Below are 22,832 nucleotides of genomic sequence, written 5' to 3' on the forward strand. Positions count from 1 at the left end.
AACTATCATATTAAACCAATGCCAACCCTCATCCATATAAAAATGACAAATAATTTCAATACCCCAATCATTCAAAATTGAAACCATAAACAGTTAAAACATCACTGCCATAAGACTATCCTAAGCGCAGTTATAAAGCAAATTGGCTCAGTCACAGAAAAGTGGTGTTATTCGGTGCTGCATGTTTGCAAATTTTACTACCAGCAAACATAACCTCAGTAATTGCTAAATATTAATTCTGTTATGAAGGTAACTACCAGATTATTTGAAGCTGTTCTAATGAGATGTAAGAACTTGCAGTTTTCCTTGTCATGCTGAGTATTCTTAAAGATTGCAAGCACAAAAAAGGGCACATACACAAGCTGGTACTTGGATTCCTTCCCCTCGCTGTCCAGAAGTCCGTTATTGTTGGCACTCTTCACCATCTGGATCAAGATTGGAGTTAACTCCCCTTCAAGAGCCAGCAAACCCTGCAATGTATAGTTTCTTCTGTGAGGACACACAGGTTACTCCCCTTTCTCTGCACAAAAGGGTGTTTGTTTAACACAAGAACCCCTATGTTGGAACAAATATACAATAAGCATGTCCATTACATGTTCCATAAATGCTGAAGCGACAAAGTACAAAATAATAACTGCATGATTCATAAGTTCTTAGTCTCATATAGAAAGACTTGACCTAAAGACATAAAATGATATGATTTTCAACATAATCTCCTTCCACATTGATACACATTTGCCAAGATGTTGGAGGGATTGTGTCTCGGTTTTGTAGAAGTCCTTCTCTTGGCTGTTCAAAACGTTCTCCACAGCTATAAATGCAATGACGTCATCTTCTAAGTCAAAATGGATTATGGCGTGAGATTTCTTCATGTTAGGGAACAAATGGAAGTCTGAAGGAACCTGCTAAACCTTTCACTTTTGACAATAGGGTAATGACACTATGGACACTGATCCCTTTACTTTCAGGCTTAATTTCAAACACTGCATGAATATGGTGTTGAAGACCAAGGATCATAATGAGGACAATTCTAGGAATCAAACCCATCATTAGTTGATACAGGCACACAAAGGGATGCAACTGCAACATGTGTACCCATAAGCCACAGGGCCCCTTTGTGTGGAGTACACCATTTCCCAAGTAGTGATTGTCTTAAAGTGTGGGTGATGACAGGTTGTCTGCCAACACATTTCCATTGATAGATCTAGAGGAGGGTGCAGGGGCGGCACCCCACTTTTACTCAGACACCTAATACGCCAACCTATAATGTTATTGTTCACTTCCTGACAAAGGTACAGTGTGCACGCCCCTTTTTCAAAATCCTGGATCCACATCTGCATTCCTTTCCTCTTTTTTTGTAATGGATTGCTCTGAGAAAAAGCACTCTTAATTATGCTTCATGTGCACATTCCTATATCAAACATCAAAGTTTTGGGGAGCTTGTTATCTTGCTTGTTGATATAGAAGTGCACGTCAAAACAAAGCTGATATGTTCCAAACTTGGAACTAAATAAAGACTTAATATGCACGCCATTGAAAAACTACTCTATACAGACGCTACAAGAAATTGCATTTCCCTGCAGTAATGTCCATGAGATCCAACATGGTAGTGCTGTATTTACCTTGGCAAAAGCTGCTGCAGTCATCTGGACTCGACCTTCATCTGATGCATATATCTTGAGGTCATGCCTGAAGGTGCTGTGTAGTCGCAAGAAGCCCAACCCGGGAGATTCAAACTGACCTATCATACCAAAAATAAAGAGCAAAGCACATGGATTAATATACAGTTTAACTGCTCACACATCTGGTCCAAACTTGTGTAAGACCTTGAAATGTTCATGCAGGATAATGTTTACAAAGGTTACGCATCTATAGTATAAGTCTGTTTGCATCTCAATAACGATATCAAACAGCAAGACAACTATAACAGTTGGAGGGTGAGAATTCCTGACCATTCTCACTAATTTGCCACCTAACCAACTATTCAAACTTTGATCAAACTTGAGAGAGTCAAGATTTGACATATTTTAAGATAAGATTGGTCTCTGTAACCTGTGAATAGAAAATCTACCTACTACCATGACGAAAGTTACCTTGTTCTTTCCACCATTTCAACTGCAAACATGTTCACTCTTCCAATGAAAACAACTACATCTCTACACTAATGTATATGAATACAAGCAAAAAAGTCCTGCATTTCAGTTAAAAAGTGTAATGTTAGTAAATGCAATGACTGGAATAACATCACGTCACGTGTCATAATCAATCATGTCAAAAGCAAAACACATCTGAGTTTCCCTTGACCACATGTGGAATGATCTGCATTACCGCATAAGAAGGTTCTTAATAAGTTATATTCACAAAATGACTGGCTCTCATTCTATGAAGCTTTCTACTCAAATGAACTCAAGGAAAGTGAATGTCAATTCTAACAATCTTCTTATATCACTATTTTATACCTCAAAGGATGTATACACATCTTAATTCAGTAAGTGTTACTTTATGTTCACAATGACAGCAATATGACTGTATCGCAGAATAAAATAGTTCCTTAAAAGTAGAGGTCACATGAGTGTATGTATGCTCAAATTGCCCCACAGTAACATTGTTTCTAGTTGGTTAGAACAAATAGATTCAAATAATATCATCATTAGATGAGAAAGGTCTGACAAGAACTACCTCACTATGTCTGTCACAGTATCAGTGCATCATAATAAATTTACATCAAATACAGGATGTCAAAATGGCTGACATGATAAAAGTGATGGAAAAGATTTCAGAATATGTTAATGAACCACAGTGATTAAAAGTTTTAGGTATCACTGATTGATTCCAAGGAATGTGGAAGAAGTCCAATAGTGTTTAGTCATTTCAAGGATAGTCTCGTGAAAAACGTATGAACATCGAAATGCGTCATTTGTAAGCAGCGACAAGCTTATGGACATCCTCTTATCCAATGGATAAACTTCTCATTAGATAAAATCACAACTTGACAGATGGGTGTTGGGTGAGAATGTTAATGAGAATAGAATCAGTAACTATGCTATCTCTATGCAAGTAACAAAGTAAGCCTTGCCTATACCTATGCTAAGAACATGGCTAAACTAAACATGCACTGACCCTGACCTCCGGGGTATAAAGTACGGAAAGCCTTTCCAAGATCTTCTGCTTGAATCTTGCCTGCAGGAGTTAGCTCCCCTCCCCACTTTACAATCAGCAGAAGGGAAGGATCTCGTGGCACATCATCTAAAGGAAAAGAAATAATAGCATTGATCTCATTTGTTGTATGTGTATACCACTGACTTAGTCTTGGAAAGGTGATAGGACAAGTACAGTGTCCAACCCAGAATTGAAAATCAAGGGGGGACTTGTCCCCCCATCATGTAGAAAATAGGAGGGAATTTGATAAAGTAGGGGGGATAATTGCTTTCTTCAAAAATGTCTTATTTTGTATTATGTACTGGAACATCATCATATAAAAGTGTAACAAATCAGAATAAAGAACTGAAGTGAATAACAATGCTTTGTGCTTTTTTCTATTTTGATTAAAAAAGGCTGTAATTCTTTTGTTTTTGCGCGACATGGTCATTCACTATTCAAAAGATCGTCTGCTATGACAGTTGGCGATTCATATTGTGTGATTTCAGAAACGAAACTAAAACGAACTAAAATGCTCAAAAATATTTTCAGAACTATTCAAGATAGAATATTTATTGTCTTTAAACATCTTGTTTTGATACGTTTTCTACTAAAGTAAATCAAATTTCGTTACCTATGCCAATCCTATCGATAATTTATTCAGCAGCCTAAAGGACGTCAATCGTGTTCAAACTTCCGGTTGTTATCGATCGGTCTTCGACAGTTGTTTACAATGTTTGCTGTGAACAGTCTTTCTTCGTTAATTGATTAAAGATTTAGTGAGTATTGAATCTAAAGGTATGGATAAACAGCTGATAAAGTTAGTGACTGTACAAGAAATTACTGTGTGCGACAGATGGCGCTTTGATTTTTTTATGAGGGGCGATTCGATTTTTTTTAGTGTGAATCGCGCAATCGCGCAGCCTGGGTTGGACACTGCAAGTAGACGCTAAGTCACATGTATTTAATACAAAAGTAAAATGTTGAGTTGAATGGAAAAAACACTCTTTTGAATTTTATGTTTTATAAATATCTATCTCTGAAACTTAAACTAAAAGTGCAGGCCAGAAGAAAGCCAATGGGATATTGAAAGTAAGGCAAGACCAAAATGTCAAATAACTCTTTTGCTTAAAGTAAACAATGATACCTTTATCTAATATATTTGAAAAATTTGAGTTGCTTGCTCTCATCAATTTGAACACAAGAACACAATAAAAGGAACAGAAAATTCATAAGACTGAAAAATTAAATTCAGTCAGGACAATGACTACTGTATGTTGGAAGTGTGGGCATTGTTTTATAGCCAAAGTCATACCCGAAAATTAAGAACATAAATTCCTCATTATGTATACTAAGTCTTGACATAGTTATAAAGTTCTATGGATGACAATGTCCTCCTGTCACTATATTTGGCTGATTGTGCTCTTCAGATTGCTAACAAAAAGAAAATCAACACATTTCCTTCACAAGTCCCTGCTGGAGAATGTTTAATTATTCAACAAATTAGAGGAAATGATTACAGTACAGGGATCATTCTGCAAATTTTCTGATGAGCGCCCATTTAGCACTGTTCAGTGAAATATTGAACAGTTTCTGTGTGATGCCTATATAATACAATGTTATCAAGCCCCACTGCTTTTGAAAGGTGGGCCTTCTGTTAGCTTGATGGGCCAAAAGCAAAGGGCCCTTTCCAGAATTATCCCTGCAAGTCTACAATGTTTAATCTTATTTAGTTTCCTTGTAGCATGTTAGCTTGGATACCTTGAAATAAAAATAAAAATAAACACATGTAGCTCAATTTCTTACTTTCATTTGGAATTAAGTTCAGTAGGTCGCTTCTTAGGGAAGCAAATCATTTCTAATTCTTTTGAAAGTGAAGAATGCTAAATATTTTTGCAGCAACATCTACATGTATTACTTATGATAGAGCAGGTTTTGTTTTGTTTTCTTAGGTGTTAAAATTGGCTAGAGAACATATTTAAAGTGCATATGATTAATTATCATTTGAAAAGTTAGATCATTTTTGTTAGATCTTGCAGACATATTAGTTTGTTTTCTAACCCACCAAAGATGATGTGGTAAGGCAAATATAAGTAATTTTAAACTATTGTTATTCTATTTTCTTATTATCATGATTATGATTATTTTCTTCAGACTGATGAATCTATAAACAGTAAAATTAGGTAAGAATAATAATATAAGAAACAAATGGCTGCAGGTATTTAGTTGACAGGCCGGTGGGACAGCGAGAGGTTGTTAATAAGTTTCCAATTGCCAATTTCAGCTATAGTGAAATCAAAAATAAGTGGTCAAATAGTTTTTATTACTGTAACAAAACTCTTTGTTGGTTACTTGACCAAAGGTAACAAAGTCCTCTAATGGGTATCATCAACATTAGTTAGCCCTTTTCAAGCAATAAATAGCAACAGTTCTTGAAGCATCTTAAAATGTTTACAGAACTGAAACTACTATTAAGCCATACATTCATGTCACAACAAATTACCAAAGTGATCTCATCTGTTATTATTTTCCATTAATTTATTAGGAACTCATGAAAGGAACGAGAGACGTTCGCTGTGCAATATTTATCCTCATATATTAGGAAACCGAATAAAAAACAATCAATGGTATATAAATTGAAGAAGGAAGAAGGAATCCTGATAAATAATTTGTTGTGACTACATGTACAATGACACAAATAATAACATCACGCAAAATACATATAAAATCATGAGGTCTTTATGGAAACCTGCAAATCAAATAAAGTATGAAAATGAATGCATTAAAGGTGCTGATGACAAGGATACATGATGATGTCAGCCCACTGCAAACAAGTCCTCACTACACAGCAAACACTACTGTCAAACCATGCATTGTTAAGGGTAGGTTGACTATCTACGTTCAATACAAACACTAAGTTACAAACTAACTACATCATAGGGTGAAGAGCTGTAGACATATATATCAAGCCCATGAGAGGAAACCTGGATCACCTATGATCATGAGTCTTTCACAACATGAAAAAAACAATACTTTTTGTGTTTCAAAGCTACAGTCAGTGGACATAAGTATTCATCACTATACACAACGCTCCAGCAAAACATGTGACAAAACACTCCTTTTCTGTTGCATCTCGAAGTGTGACACTGGAGTACATCCCACCCCAAACTTGTGCTATATTTAGATCAATCAAGTCATGTGACAAGCAGCTTAATTCATCTGCTGGCCCTCAAGATGGGTAAAAAATCAGCAATACAAAGAAATATTGACCACAAAACACAAAGGAGTGAGTGAATAAAATTTAACGTCGCATCAGCATTATTTCAGCCATGTATCGACAAACACAAAGGATATCACTCGAGTTGGTCTACCTAGGACAACTACTGGGTATCAACAGTATCAATCATTGGTATATAGGTATGAGTGGGTTCTGTAGAAAATCTGACATGTAGATGGCAGAAAAAATCTCTTTGTACCAGAGATGACACAGAACTTTCACAGGTCATAAAAGGAAACAGAAAGGCAACTTTACAAGACATTATCAACACCTTTAAGGAGGTAACTTTCTCTACAAACACTATCCAGAGAAAACAGAAAAGAATGGCAGACGACTGTAAAGAAGAAGATGGAAGTGTGATGCAAACAAAACAAAATCATGTCAAATTGCATCAAGAAAGAAAGTTATGGAGTGTTAATGACCACTGGAGAAATTTCATATTCTTTGATGAATGTCAAGTTGTAGTTGATTGCAACAACCATATTTACATTTGGAGAAGGACACTTAATCAACAGTCCTCATCTTGTGTGCCCACCTTGGAAATGGAAGGTTTTTGTTATTGTGTGAGGGTGCATGTTATGACGGTGTCAAAATACAGATGGCAAAGGTAACATAAATGCTCTGAAATATATTGACATTCTTGAAAGTAATCTCTGGTTTGTTCTTGCATGGCATTTCATAAACAAACATCACCCTCAATGATGACAATGCTCCCATTCATAGGGAACATGCTGTGAAAACGTACATGGAAAAGAATGATGTTGATGTGACTTAAAGATTGGCACAGTCTCCGGATCTCATTATGATAGAGCACATTTGGCTTAAAATCAAAAGAGGTCTTCAAACAAAAAATCCAAAACAATCAGTAACCCGCTGAAAATTTCACATCCATCAGGAACATTTGGATTAATATTTGTTTGGGGTATATTTGGGAATTGTATTCCACAATTCAAGCTATGGACCCTTGAAGCAATTCATATAAAGAGTAATGTGACCAAATTTGGGGTTGTGTATTAAAAATGTCTATCAAAATACAATGTTTGCAACGAATCAAACTTTTGAAACATAATGGCAATCATATTGAAAGTGATTAATACTTATGTCCAACGACTGTATAAAAGAAAACTTGTGTTCCAAATAATCCAAATATTTTTACATCAGAAACGGAAATGAAAACAATGTAATAAACTTTAATAACTTCAGAGCGGAACCTCAACATCTCCAAAATATCTACATTGACTGCAACTGATGTTATCACCATTATATTGGAAGCTACTAAGCAAAGGGTCTGAGAGGGGAATTCCATCAAACATAGAGAAACAAACTACCTTTGAAATTGGAAGTTTGGAACGCCATATGGCCTTTCAAGCAGTGATTTGTTGACCAGACCCATAAGATTCACACCAACAGTGATGTTAACAGTCATGACACTGTTGCTGATATGGTTTCGAAATGCACATTAAGGAAACTATTGTTCGCATATTATGATAATTAATGGCTCCTATAAAGCTGAAACCAATTAAATCACAGATAACTTCAGGTGTAGTAACTGACCCATTTTTTAAATTCACATAATAAAGCTGAGTAATGTTAATAAATATCAATAAAACATCCTGCTTTTAGTAATGACCCCAAACAAAACTTCCAATACAGCTGGTTAATAGGACCAACACTTGGTCAGCAGTGTTGCCTGCCATCCTTTCACCTTCAGTGGCTATTGAGGAGCAAAGTGTTCACATCCAGACAACTCACAACAGCAATAGACAAACAGCCCATGACATTAGCTCACTTGGACCAACACCCTATGTGGACTAAAAACGTGTACATGGTAACCAAGAAATCTATGTCTTACTCCTAACCATAGGCATTAATGATAATCAATTAGGTACTTTTTGTCACCAAGATGTCAACTGTCAATGTTTTGAAGAATGCATATATCAACAGGGTTCAAAATGAAGACATTTCTATGGTGTGCAAAGCAACATCTTAACAAATGGCCAATGACCTGACAAATCATTCACCATTTAGATATTGCTTCTGACCTTTCTTGGGCAAGATTATTGCCATAATTTTGAACCTTGGTTTAGTACAGAAATGTATAAGAAAGATCATTCACCCAATAAAGTTAAGCATAAGAAAGGTCACAGACAGGACATGCATTTTCAACCCTTCATAAGTGAATAATAACTTGTTAACAATGTTAAACAGGAGAATATTGATAATTTCCTTTCATGCTCAGAGCTACAGATAAGCTTTTGGTGTTGTGGGTATTTTACCCATGCATTTTAAAATCATTGGGTATCAGTAATTCTATCTGCGTATTCAAATTTCTGTTACAAACTAGTTTTTACACATGTGGGTATTTAAGTTAAATATTTAAAAACACTATTCATCTAGTCCCTGCAAACTGGTGTCGTGTGGGTTCGAGAGCTTTATAGGACTCAAAAATACTACATTACTTCCACAAGAAAGTGTGATGGCAAATGATCATGATGTGACAGTCATCGTGGAGTTTGGCAAGGTTGACGGAATGCCCGTTTATAATTTCAAAATAAGTTGCTGATTTGCTAATCGAATACATAGGGTTACTTCACAAATTTTGATGATACGCACACGTTTTATTTTTGTAGCGTATCTGTAATGTTCGTTGCTCATTTGATACGCTTGGATTATATTTTACTGCGTATTTCTGCATTTTTGATGCGCATTTCACGCAGATACGCAGATACGCAGCTTATCTGGAGCTCTGATGCTTTTTCTCTCCAAATGTTATGGTATCACAATTATAAAGCTTCAAATGATAGAACATGTTGCAATGTCATCTATCAACTAAAACGTTTGTCAATATGCTCTACCGATATACTTAAGTAGGAATCATACAGCCATTACAGCTATTGTTTTGTTACCACTCACCGCACCTACTTTTATACACATGACTTGTTCATGCAATCAAGCAGTCTTTTGAAAATCTTTTAATCCACAGTATACATGAAACAAGGTTAGATAAAACCAACAAAAATCCCAGGTTACAACAGATAAACCTTGCTGTTACTTGCTGATTGACGTAAGTTACTGCAGACCTCCTACCCTTACACAGACAATCCATATCCGAACATAACACTGCCAAGCTATCGGTGTTCTCAGGTCAAACTCTTGGTTCAGATCAAACAGAGCAATACAAATAATGAAACAATCCAACAACAAGCAGCGAACAAGAAGCCAACTTGGATCACATCTAGGTTACAAACCCTCACTGGACGAGCTGTGTAGATGGCCTAATGGCTGATTCTTGAGTTGAACTTTACGATGAATGCCCGTGAACTCGTACCTATATGTGTCCAACAGAAAAATTTACATCAACACGCAGAGCAAAGAAAGAAGCCGTGCAAGATGGCAAACTTGAATCTATAGTGTATCATGATGACATCAGGACCTAGTTTTCTCTTAACAGTTCATTTTTCTCAACTGCCAGATCAGGAAAAGAAAATGATTCTCTCTTTTTTCCCAAATTGGTAAGAAACTATTAAAAAATTAAAATTTTTCCTCTCCCAAAAGATGTCTTATTTTCCCTGACAGGTCAAGACCTTAGCATATTCCTGTCATTATTCTAAAAGTCCAGTCATTATTAAATGATCAAAAGAAAGTATTTATTTCAACATATCAGGTTTAACAGAGTCTCTCTGAAAAAATTACGTGCCCAAAAAAATTGAAAATAGAAAAATACATGAAAACAGTCTAAAATCAATGAGCCTTCAGGCTAAAGTTCCATCTGTAAATCAACTAACACCATCCTGACTGACAATGAAGCTAAAAATGAAATCAATCAATCAATCTAGTTTCTATTTCAGTTTTTTTCACCGCAAATCAATGTCTTTCAACATCCAATCCATGATATCTTCCCCAAACTTATTAATCTTTTGACATTTCATTGTTTGCAGTCCATCTCATTACTGTCGAGAGATAATTAAGTTCTGAGGTTAAAATTGATTTTGATCACCCCAAATGATCATGCTGAAGCTGTTAACATTCAGATGACACAACCAATATGTCAAGTTTACCACCTTGCAATGGACAGAACGGAACACTGAACAGTGAACAACAAGTACCGGGATTCCATGACTGTCCAGTCACAACCTGCAATGATGCTGGATCACCAGACGACTTCTCAAAACTCTCTAAAGGATAGTCTAGGGAAAAGAAATATTAGTTAAAAATCTTGAACCTAGAAGAAATCAGAAACTTGGATTAGATACACTGCCTTACAAGCTCAGAGTTATGTGGGCAATTGTTATCATGAGGGCCCTAGTTAGTTATGAAGTTCTTAAGCAAGCTATGTCAATGCAAAAGGGATTTGGGAGATTTTTTTAATTTAAGGAATTGACTAAGTAAGACTGCTATTGTTATCATATACTATGAAATAGAATGGTCTTACAAGGTTGCTTGACGGTAACACAAGGATCTTAGTTTAACTACCACTACCAGCATAGGAGTAGGAATACAAAGTTATTTGAGGCAACATAACATATTTATCCTGCAGATTTTGGAGAGCATTTATAATGGGCAATGGAACTAAAAGGGTAAGCTTTTTCAACCTACAGAATTTACATTGTCACCAAACCATACATTATTTGGAAGGGCTTTCACTATACACATTAGTTAACCAGAGTAGCTTAGCTAAGTCAATCATATCATTCCTGTTTGACTGATTAAACAAACCCACTGCACGACAGAAGCCTTGTTCCCTTGGTTCGGAAGACTACACATGCTTCACAAAAGGCGTACTATTGACCATGCACTGCTAGCAAGTCAGCCAAAGTCCCCACACAAAACAACACAGAGCCTCAACATCATGGTGTCTGGATTACAAATCTGAAGACCATTTACACACCCTCTTCACTGGAGGACTTCTTAGGGCAACCCTGAGGCTGGTATTTGATCTGCACTTTGCGATTTATTCCAGAAAAGTGTCCATACCTGAAACATTATGTCACCAACACACATTAGTGGGCATATCAACATCAATATGATGATGAAATTACATTCTCCATCATGACGTCACTGGAACAATAGGATGGCCTGTTCATCCCCTTAAAGGAGTAAAGCCACAATTACATACCGCCGTGTGGACAAAAAATAGAACAATAATTAATTGTATAACCATAATTACATATGGAAAATCAAGTGTGGTCAAAACACAGAACAATAACTAATTGTAACTTTTGAGCAATTTTGAGTGGCAGTTTTATAGGGAACTAGAAAATAATTGACAAGTGTTGTTTAAATAAGTCAAGAATTGAGTATTATTCAAGTCAGGCAATCCGGTACTTGTCTGCATGGAAAAAGATTCACACCATCTGGGCACCCGTGAAAATCCGGGATAGAAATGGTCTTCAGCAACCCATGCTTGTTGTAAGAGGAGACCAAAGGGATCAGGGGGTCAGCATTGCTGACCTGGTTGAGGCAAGTCATTATATCCCAATTGCATAAATTGATGCTCATGATGTAAATCACTGGATTGTCTGGTTCTGACTTCACTATTTACATTCTGCCATCATATAGCTGGAATATTGCTGTGTGTGGTGTTAAACAACAAACAGCAACACCATCTGTGCATCTATGATAATCAACCAGGTCACACATTGTAACCGCCTCTTCATTCAGCTCTTACAACAAGCAAGAGCTACTTGTGACCTAATCTGCCCTGGAATCCCAGATATAATTTTACTCATAACTGAAACATAAAGAACGTATCAGTAATTTGGCAGGCGACAAATGTCATCAGGACATTTTCATCATTTAAGCAAATATTGATAAGACATTGTGCTATACCTTCACGAAGATGGAAAAATATCTTTAGGACATTTTTTATGTCATTTTTTAAAAGTTTTTCAAGTCACTTGGATGGGTGGTAGCGAGGATATTCGATCACAGGCATGAAGTCAAACACTTATGACCAGTTTCAGGGTCATATGACTGTGCCTCTCATCCAGTGGAAAAGCTGAATATCGTGTAAAATTCACATTAAAAAATTAGTAAGAAATATATCATCCAGAAAGAGACTATTTTACAAACTAACATTTCTTTACTGTCAATACCATCTGATCATGTTAATCACATTTACAAGAAAAACAATATGACCTGGACCTATCAAAATCATATCCTGGACACTGACAGATAACACTTACATTTCTAAGACAAGTTTAAGCTGTTGCAGCTTGGCCTTCTTCTCCTCCACTTCCGGATCCACTTTGTACTGGCTCTCACTCAGGAGGTGGCGGACAATGTCAAGCACTTCCTGAAGCTGCTTTGGTTTCTTGAGCTTTAGGTGAGCCTTCTTCAGCCCTCCATACTTTTCAAACAGTTCAAAGAACCTGGAAGAATCAGACAAATGATCAATAACCCACAGAATCTTTGTACAGTGTTCAAAATCAAAAATGTAAGTCAAGGTGTCCATGTCATAACTCTCATCATGCCAATGTCAAGTATTAGGGAAGCCTTCAGATACAAGAGAATAAATAAACTGAAAAATTACATTGTCTTCAAATTCAAATGATCATCAGTAGGGCTGCAACGATACAGGAAGGTCACGATACGATACGCATCTCGATATTCTGGTCACGATACGATACGTATCTCGATACGCAATGATAAATAAAACAAGACTTAAAGCATGTCAAGATTGAACCTTTCATGATTTTGGAAGAGTCCAAATTATTTTATAATAACAAGACTACTGAAGTTGGAACTTTCTCAAACTTTCCTTAAAAACAATTCAAAGTTCAAACACCAGAAAATAATTAATGTACTCCACCGGTGATACAACTTCAAAGAATTTTATCAGGAATAATATATTCCAATATCGTGTTACCTTAGTTGCAGCTTTTACTATATATATATATATATATATATATATATATATATATATATATATATATATATATATTTCAAATTATAAGAACCACAAGTGTAGCATTTTGGTACTGGTGATTGCTGTTGCAGGATATTTTTACGTATGGAACAATTTGATCAGTCACCCTAGGGACTTCCCGTGCTACATGTATTTCGATTGCGAAAACCTTATGTTGACATATATTCGCCAAATTGCCACACACATGACTTTTAAGGAGTCAAAGTATGGCATTTTTAATATATGTATCCATTCTCTAGCAACTAAAGTTCGTTTCAATACGTCAAAAGCGGTAATCTGACCGTGGTTGCAGTATCTCTTCACACACGATTTCACATAACTTAATGAAAAAAATATTAAATGAAATTTTGAATAAAATTAATAAAATATATTACAAACACAAGTCCAGATATATAATGAACACGTTTTAATAACAAGATAGTATAGTAATGGTATTTAATTGCGTACTTCAGTTCGGATTTGCTGACAGGTATTTCCGGTGTTATGTGCTTGCGGGGATCAGCTGATAATGTTTTTTGAGATGGGGAAAAACATGTCGGTGTAAAACCTGAGCTTATTAAAAATGTAAGTACGTTTTGGGGAGCCATGCGTTACCGCGCGCTATAACCAATTTAGCGGTTTATTGAAAGGCACAATAGCGAGGAAACGCTTTACTTGAGATTTGCGTTCCGTATCGTGGCGTATCGATAAATGGGCCCACGTGTATCGTATATCGTATCGTGGGTCAAGTATGCATCGGAATATCGGTGTATCGTTTCACCCTTAATCATCAGTGAAAATGCAAATATTAACTGGTCTTGAGTTCTTTTCACAAAAAAATACATTACTTGTTATAACAGAGCTGTCAATAAAAAGCCTCTTTCAGTCTTGTTCTGAATGGTTGGTTGGATGGTTTGTTGTTTAACGCTGCACTCAGCAATATTCCAGCTATATGACGGCGGTCTGTAAATAATCAACTCTGGACCAGACAATCCAGTGATTAATATCATGAGTATCAATCCACGCAATTGGGATATGATGACATGCATCAACCAAGTCAGCGCGCCTGACTACCCGATCCCGTTAGTCACCTTTAAGGACAAGCATAGCCGCCTTTTACGGCAAGCATGGGTTCATGAAGACCTATTCTACCCCGGATCTTCATGGGTCAGTCTGTTCACGAGTTAGCAATTTATCAATATCCAAAATTTATGAAACAAAAACTCACTTTTTATGTTTGACCTCCATCTTCATTTTCTGTTTGGGTGTCCGATCGCCATGACGAATAATTGCACTTACACATCGTAGCTCCATCCTGATTTCAACACAAATCTTGAAGATGAAATTAATGCTCCAACCAGAAGTAAAAAGTTCACTCCCTAATGAAAGACTTGAATCTATCATGGCAATGAGCTCTGATTCACATAATCATGATAATAAGAAAGCATTCCATTAGTGCTGTTCTGATAATAAACAGAACTTTTTATTCAGTGTTAACTTCAAATGTTTAACCAGTCATTAAATCTATCAATACATAATTACCCACACTCATCATTAACATGCGATCAATGACAATTGCATCATCATAATCATTTAGGAATAACATTTCATAATTGTCAACAATGGTAAATTGAAGATAAATTATGCAAAATATTAAAACTGATGAAAATCAATGATTGAAGATGAAATAATGAGGAATCAGAAGCACACCATGCATTATTCCTTCTTCTTTCCATCCTTACATGGAAACGTGCTTGAATAAAGTTTCCAGCTTCAAAAAAACAATTGACCCTAACATATCCGAGCATCACCATGGTCACCATCCATACAAATGGGTCACCTACTGTAATCCCTTGCATCGCGACCTACACGACCAGTTCATGTCAATACCCCAATACGAGCATTCTCTTTCGCATGAGTGGATTGTCGGGAGGGCATATAGCACGTGAGATAGGATAAGTATATAGATTTACAAATTTTTAATCTTATCCTATCTCACACAATGCATTTATGCAACAGTTGGACGGTGAGGCGCAGATAGGCCACCACCATGAGACATACACAAGGAACCGGGTGCTAAACAGTGAAGTAAAGATTCTATAACACTGCCTAGACAACAACTCATGAGCAGAAAAACACACCATAACAGACGATATTCGTTAGTCAGACAGCATGAAATCAGGTATAACATGCTTTACATGTTTTCATGTATGACATCTTTACATGAACAATTACATGAACAATCGATACAGCATACAACAACTTATGATCAATCTGGTAGGGGTCTCCAGCCAATCGATTCTACAAGACAGGTCAGAGCACTATCTCCCACAGCCAATAGGGTGTGCCTGCTCAGCATCTCTTTTAACGCATCATCAAAGCTATCAAACCGTCCGAGACATAGAAGCATGCTAAGACGAGAAGAGGAACAATCGACAGTATCCACAAGAGGATCTTCGAACCAATACCAGGCTGCACATGCCTAAAGAAGAGGTGAGCGGGTAAGGGTTCAGGACACTGTCGTAACAGCCGTGCCTTAATAGTCATCCCCTGAATCATGCCAAACAGGATTGGTACGTGATGAATCAGTAGCGTCCTTGCAGGGAGCATCTTTCCTGAAAAGGTCTATACTCAAGTCATTCAACCCCCAAACGTCAATCCCGAGTGTCAATCCGGAGGGAGACCTGGCAAATCAGAATGACGATCATCAGATTGTCGATCCCTAGGTGAGCGATCCTTAGAGCACTGAGTGACACAAGGTGGTTGATGAATAATCAGCCAATCATCCCCTAAATCATGCCAAACAGGAGTTGTACGTGATGAATCAGTAGCGTCTTTGCAGTGAGCATCTTTCCTGAGAAGGTCTATACTCAAGTCGTTGAACCCCCAAACGTCAATCCCCAGTGTCGATCCCGAGGGTGACCTGGCAAATCAGAATGATGATCATCAGATTGTCGATCCCTAGGTGAGCAATCCTTTGCGCACCGATCGATTATTCTTGGAACGGTGATCTGAAGTAGAATTGCAGGATCCATCTGTGATCAATCAATCCTTTGTAGGGGGTTAACCCGTTCAACCAGTGTCAAGGGTAGCCTTATTCGTCACCATTGATGGAAAAGCGGCAGTAACGTTGGACAGAGAGGAGCGATCACCATCAACCTGAACATCATGCGAAGGAAAGGGAGACGAAAGACATCTGGTAGCAGACCATCTACAAGCACTAGGAGGGTTGACTGAAGGCATATCCGAGGCAGCTTTGGACGAATCACGGAAGAGAGAACCTTGTGAACGCTCAATGTAGCTGGTGGTTCCGTCATAGACGTGGACCCAGACACATCAGGAACGGACTGTTGAGCCGGTACAATAGGGACGTCGTCGGTAAGAAAACTGAGACACCGACATCTGCAATCTGGTACAGAAGCCAAGATGGTTTCACTGCAACGGAGGATGGGATGATAAATAACCCACAACTGATGGCCAGAGATTGCTGGGAGGGTTGGCAGTCTATATTGTCGAGGATGGAGTAGATGAACTCTCTTTGACATAACTGTGCCTCCGTCGATGGGAGCACGTTGGTGTGGTACAACTGCACTAGTAATGAGTGAGTGAGTATTGTTTTATGCCGCTTTTAGCAATATTCCAGCAATATCACGGCGGGGGACACCAGAAATGGGCTTCACACATTGTACCCATGTCGGGAATGGAACCCAGGTCTTCGGCATGACAAGCGAACGCTTTAACCACTAGGCTACCCGACCGCCCAACTGCACTTGTATCAGACAGCTGGTTCATTTTGGAGAGAACCTAAGGAAGGTATCTGATACAATGATAAACAACACACAAATTAAAGACAAGGATGGTATGGTAGACGTAGGAGTCGGTTTCACAGCTGTTATGGTGGAGGAAACAGTCAACTTGGTAACACATTGGGCTGTTTAGCAGAGAAAGGCATGATCATTTCCTAAGTCATGACACTTAGACAGCCGATCAAACCTATGCTATGGCATATGTGTAGGTCATACAAAAGGCTTCCTCCAAGGGGTGAGAACACTGGGAAAATCTATGGTCCTGAGAGAGACAATCACAACGAATATCCTCGGGGCTCGCCAAGAAAAAAATACATCTGCATGTTATACAGGCTTGGCGTAAATGTTGGCTATTCCCATCTTCTTCAATATGTATTGTAGGTGTTATTAACAACCAGGAGGTAGCTTACACACACACAAAAAATTGTTCTCTATTTTTCTATTTTTTTTCAACATGTCTCCACAGGGTGGTGATGAGAAAGAAAATGATGTGGCAGGATAGTGATTGGTATTGGCCTGATATTCGAATTGCAATCTATCGCACTACTTATGTGAGGTGAGGTGAAATTGGGTTTAACGTCGCGTCCAAGATTATTGCACTTATATAGTGACGTGTGTGTGTATGGCTGCTTGTACTAGTCCGGATGCCGATTTATAGTGCTAGCCAACTGAGATACCATGCCGCAGTTTAACATGAATACCCCACTCAGACACAGTATACTGACTCCGAGCCGACTAGTCCTTGTTTTAGCCCCTTAATGTCGAGCGCCAGGCAGGGTAACTTCGATCAAGTGCAAACGCAAGTACTGTTCTATATATACCTATGAAACATTATTAAAAGGGACAATTTTAGTTAGTCTTATTGACATCTCTGCTACTAGACTTCTACTTACATGGGTCCCTGTGTTGTAGGCACCACTGGGATGTCTTCCGGCCCTGCCCCTAACACCCATGGAAGCTGAAGCTGAGGGGCTAAGGCTCTCATGATCATTGTCCTGTGAGAAAAAGTACAGGGTATGTAGGTTAGCATAGCAACCAATCACTCATTTGAAACTCAACATACTCAGGTGAAAATGTCATCTGACAAAACCATGAACAGGCAAAACTACAGATCAAAATAGTACACCCAAGACAAATCTCAGTGCTCCAGATAGCCTCAGGAGTAACATATCTAAATCTTCAGCAGAGGAGTGTCCAAATGGTTAGATACATCCTCACTCAGTATTCACTGCATAAGGTGATTCAGAATGATAATTATTTCAAACTGTTAGATGAGTGCTGCAAAAATCTTTACTGGAAACATTTCTGCCTATTTATCTCTGTATTGTATACATATATAAAAGAATAAACACTTGGGATTTATGAAGCAAAAACCAGAAAAGAGTAAACTACTAAACATACTAAAATGTCCGTAAAATACTTACCCAAGTATTTTGGCACAGTCATCATAGTATTTGCTGGAAGTCTTCACAAAGCTAAAACCATTTACATCGCACACGTAGGACTGGCCACTAGCTCTCAGCAAGTCAAACCCACATACATTTTGCTGAAAGGTGAAAACAAACATCAAACATCATGAAATATGTGGCAAATGGTGTTTTATAAAGGATGTAATACATTATTAAAAATTCATTTCATACATATACAGGCAAGAGACAACATGCAACATTAAAATTAAACCGTCTTATCCTGTAACCATTGGTAAACACAATCCTGATTCAAAATCATGAATGAAGTCCAAGAGTAAAGGAAAGAATTTAGGGGGTGTCTATATTTATCTTTATGACATTGAAGTCAGAAAATACATGTACAAAAAATTGTATAAAATAACAAGGTAAAACATTGATGTTTTGAAAAGATACACAAGGTTGCCTCTCTTCTTAACATACTTAAAATAAAATAGACCTAGACATCAAGCCAGAAATAAACTTCATGGTGTTTGAGATATGTGGGCAAATTCAAGAACAAAATAATTAATTCTACAATGAATTTGGATATTCATGATATTAGTATACTTATCCTGACAAAACTAATTTACTGAATTTCCTTCTGCACTTCGATCCTATAACCCAAAACCAAAAACATGCCTCTTCCTCCTCTGGGGCACTACACCCCCAGCCCTTGGTGACCAACAGGAGTTATCTGTCCTTGATCCTTTACTGTGTTCTCATCAGTGCTTCGCTTGAATGAGAGATGGCCTGAGTCTTGTTGTGTCAGGATAGGTATACTAATGTCATGTATATCCATATTTATGTAGATTATTTCATATTCTGACACAACACATTGCAATGCTTATCCCACAGATGGCTGCCGAGTCTGCAACTTGCGGTATTGGTAACTATCCGGATCACATTTGGATTAGGCTCTGCTCAGCGGGTGCCCTCTTCACTGATCCCATTTCACCTGTGACATCTGATACCTAACACCAAGAGGACTGGAACTACAGGATGTAGTGCATAACAACCCAAGGCCAACAATTCCTCAGGATATTTATTGAGCTACGTGTGACACAATGAAAATATCTGGCAACGCACTGAACAGTGCTTGAGCTTGTGGCACGGGAGACCTGTCACATCCTTACTCTAACATGTAAGACTATGCTCCATGTCTGGGTATCTGTGCAGCTTCCAGTACATGACGCCCAGAGGATCGGAACTAAAGGATGTAGTCAGTGCCAAATATTTATTGAGCCACATGTGACACAAGTGAAATATCTGGCAATGCACAGTGATGATTTTGTCTACAACAAACAGCAGGATCCGACCTCTTCCGTGAGGTGAAAAGGCACTTAGGAACACCATTAGATATTGTCAGACAAATACTTATTCATGAATGGTATTCTGGATATAAACAGCGTCAAAATCAATGACGCAAATGTGGGACAGAGAGGTCCCTCGGATAGGTGAGGTGAAATTGGGTTTAACGTCTCGTTCAAGATTATTGCACTTATATAGCTAGCTAGCTAGCTCGCGTGCGTGCGTGCGTTTGCCCGGACTAATGCCGATTTATAGTGCTAGCTCACTGAGATACCATGCCGCAGTTTAACATGAATACCCCACTCAGACACAGTATACTGACGACAAGCCAACCAGTCCTTGTTTTATCTACCGTATATCGCTGTGTATAAGGCGACCCCACGTATAAGACGACCCCCCTGCCTTCAAAATCAACCCAAAATCCTATCTGGGTTTATAATCCTATAATCCGTGTATAAGGCGACCTGGAATGAAGCACATCACAAGTGCGCACACAAACCTTATATATGCAATAAAAATATGTTTATCTTACGTTGTTTTTTCTACGATGATTGGTCGCGTGTGAAACTCCAGCACACGTCGCCATTTTGTGTTTACACGGTACGACACCAAATTGGTGCCCGTAAAATAAAATTCATTTATGACAATCTGCATCGATATGAGGGTCATTTCAACTTTATTTGCAGAAATTATTAAACTTTATTCAAGGAAAAGAGATACAAATCATGTTTACGTATGGAAATAGTTATTGGAATAGTTATTTAGGAGGAAATGCGAAGTTTTTTTGTCAACTGCTGGGCTAGCTATCGGACGCCGGTTGACATCGCCAGTGGAAAAAATTGTGAGATCTTCGACTCCGTGTATAAGACGACCCCCCTTCTTAGCCCCTTCATTTTAGGTACGAAAAACTCGCCTTATACACAGCGATATACGGTACTTTATGCCGAGCGCCAGGCAGGGTAACAACAACTACCATCTTTTAACGTCTTTGGTATGACGCAGCCGGAGATCTCCCCGGGTGGACGCTCTACTACTAGACCATGGAGGCGGTCATCCCTCAGATAGAAGATACTGAATGTAGTGCCGGTGCGGCAAAACCCCCCTTGATGACATCCGTCATGGCACAGTTTGTATGTACCAACATCGAGAATGCCAAAGCTCTTATTTCATGGGGATGGTGTGCCTGATTGGGTCCAACCCTGCATGCTGATATGCCTGCAGAATTGTAGCACAAAGCCAAAACACCATGGTTATCTTCGTCATCCCCGCTCTACTTTTGGCCGCCAGAGGTAGGAATAATCGCTTCCTCTGCTTCTTGGAACTCTTCGTCATTTCGAAGTAATGTCTGAACGCTTGGCACAGGACATAATGACAGATCCTCAGTGTAGACCCAAAGGCATCTGACTGTAATAACTTGATTTTGAAAGGGAGGAGACAGCTGTTGTAATCTGTATGCCATGGCTCCCATCCAATGGTGTAGCTGATTGGATAACTACACATGGTGTGCAAAAGGGTTAAATCGTGCATCAGTCGGTGGGTAAGCGCCTGGCACCGTTGCCAAAGTCCATCCCGAATTCTAGCAGGCGCCCATGTTCCATGCGGTGCTCTGATTGACACAAGTCTAGTGTGTGAACTATAATGGCGCCCTGGCTGAAGCCCTACCAGTGCCTCTATTGCCGTTGTTAGCTCCCCTGCAGATGCTGGGGCTCATGCTGCCATTGATGCCTCAACCGACGCCAATGCTCAAGCTCCAACCAGTGCCTCGTCCCCCCCCAGCACTAGCCTCATAGTCAATAACGCTCGTTCCAGTCAGCTCTTCTACCGGCACCAGCACTCGGAGAAGAACCAGTGGGTGACCCCAAAGAGCTTGTCTTCCTAGAACTAGGGGATGTCTGGACCAGAGAGGCAAAAGCTGTTAAGAGTCGTAATTGTCCCAGCGAAAACATATACCGTGGCAGCCATCGTGACCAGGCCAGTAGTCATGGTCGCCACCTCCCACATTACCAATTCTCTGCAGGCCTAATACTAGACCATGGAGGCGGTCATCCCTCAGATAGAAGATACTGAATGTAGTGCCGGTGCGGCAAAACCCCCCTTGATGACATCCGTCATGGCACAGTTTGTATGTACCAACATTGAGAATGCCAAAGCTCTTATTTCATGGGGATGGTGTGCCTGATTGGGTCCAACCCTGCATGCTGATATGCCTGCAGAATTGTAGCACAAAGCCAAAACACCATGGTTATCTTCGTCATCCCCGCTCTACTTTTGGCCGCCAGAGGTAGGAATAATCGCTTCCTCTGCTTCTTGGAACTCTTCGTCATTTCGAAGTAATGTCTGAACGCTTGGCACAGGACATAATGACAGATCCTCAGTGTAGACCCTAAGGCATCTGACTGTAATAACTTGATTTTGAAAGGGAGGAGACAGCTGTTGTAATCTGTATGCCATGGCTCCCATCCAATGGTGTAGCTGATTGGATAACTACACATGGTGTGCAAAAGGGTTAAATCGTGCATCAGTCGGTGGGTAAGCGCCTGGCACCGTTGCCAAAGTCCATCCCGAATTCTAGCAGGCGCCCATGTTCCATGCGGTGCTCTGATTGACACAAGTCTAGTGTGTGAACTATAATGGCGCCCTGGCTGAAGCCCTACCAGTGCCTCTATTGCCGTTGTTAGCTCCCCTGCAGATGCTGGGGCTCATGCTGCCATTGATGCCTCAACCGACGCCGATGCTCAAGCTCCAACCAGTGCCTCGTCCCCCCCCAGCACTAGCCTCATAGTCAATAACGCTCGTTCCAGTCAGCTCTTCTACCGGCACCAGCACTCGGAGAAGAACCAGTGGGTGACCCCAAAGAGCTTGTCTTCCTAGAACTAGGGGATGTCTGGACCAGAGAGGCAAAAGCTGTTAAGAGTCGTAATTGTCCCAGCGAAAACATATACCGTGGC

General features: G+C 39.0%; 1 protein-coding gene across 6 annotated transcripts in view; it reads right to left on the bottom strand.

Annotated features, from left to right (window-relative positions):
- LOC139452614 (inositol hexakisphosphate and diphosphoinositol-pentakisphosphate kinase 2-like) overlaps window positions 1-22,832 on the bottom strand; it is a 79,179-nt gene that overhangs the window by 39,051 nt on the left and 17,296 nt on the right. For 5 of the 6 annotated variants that reach the window (XM_071234149.1, XM_071234148.1, XM_071234147.1 and 2 more), the window contains exons 8-15: window positions 18,553-18,674; window positions 18,022-18,123; window positions 14,551-14,637; window positions 12,601-12,786; window positions 11,304-11,389; window positions 3,121-3,246; window positions 1,623-1,741; window positions 358-470 (exon numbers count right to left, since the gene is read on the bottom strand). In XM_071234149.1, the coding sequence (XP_071090250.1) occupies window positions 358-470; window positions 1,623-1,741; window positions 3,121-3,246; window positions 11,304-11,389; window positions 12,601-12,786; window positions 14,551-14,637; window positions 18,022-18,123; window positions 18,553-18,674 (941 nt within the window). The remainder of the gene's footprint in view (window positions 1-357; window positions 471-1,622; window positions 1,742-3,120; window positions 3,247-11,303; window positions 11,390-12,600; window positions 12,787-14,550; window positions 14,638-18,021; window positions 18,124-18,552; window positions 18,675-22,832) is intronic. The other variant, XM_071234146.1, reaches the window with a different exon arrangement.

The sequence above is a fragment of the Haliotis cracherodii genome, unplaced genomic scaffold (assembly GCF_022045235.1).
Source record: "Haliotis cracherodii isolate W230 unplaced genomic scaffold, xgHalCrac1.p SCAF_9, whole genome shotgun sequence".
Classification (NCBI taxonomy): Eukaryota; Metazoa; Mollusca; class Gastropoda; order Lepetellida; family Haliotidae; genus Haliotis; species Haliotis cracherodii.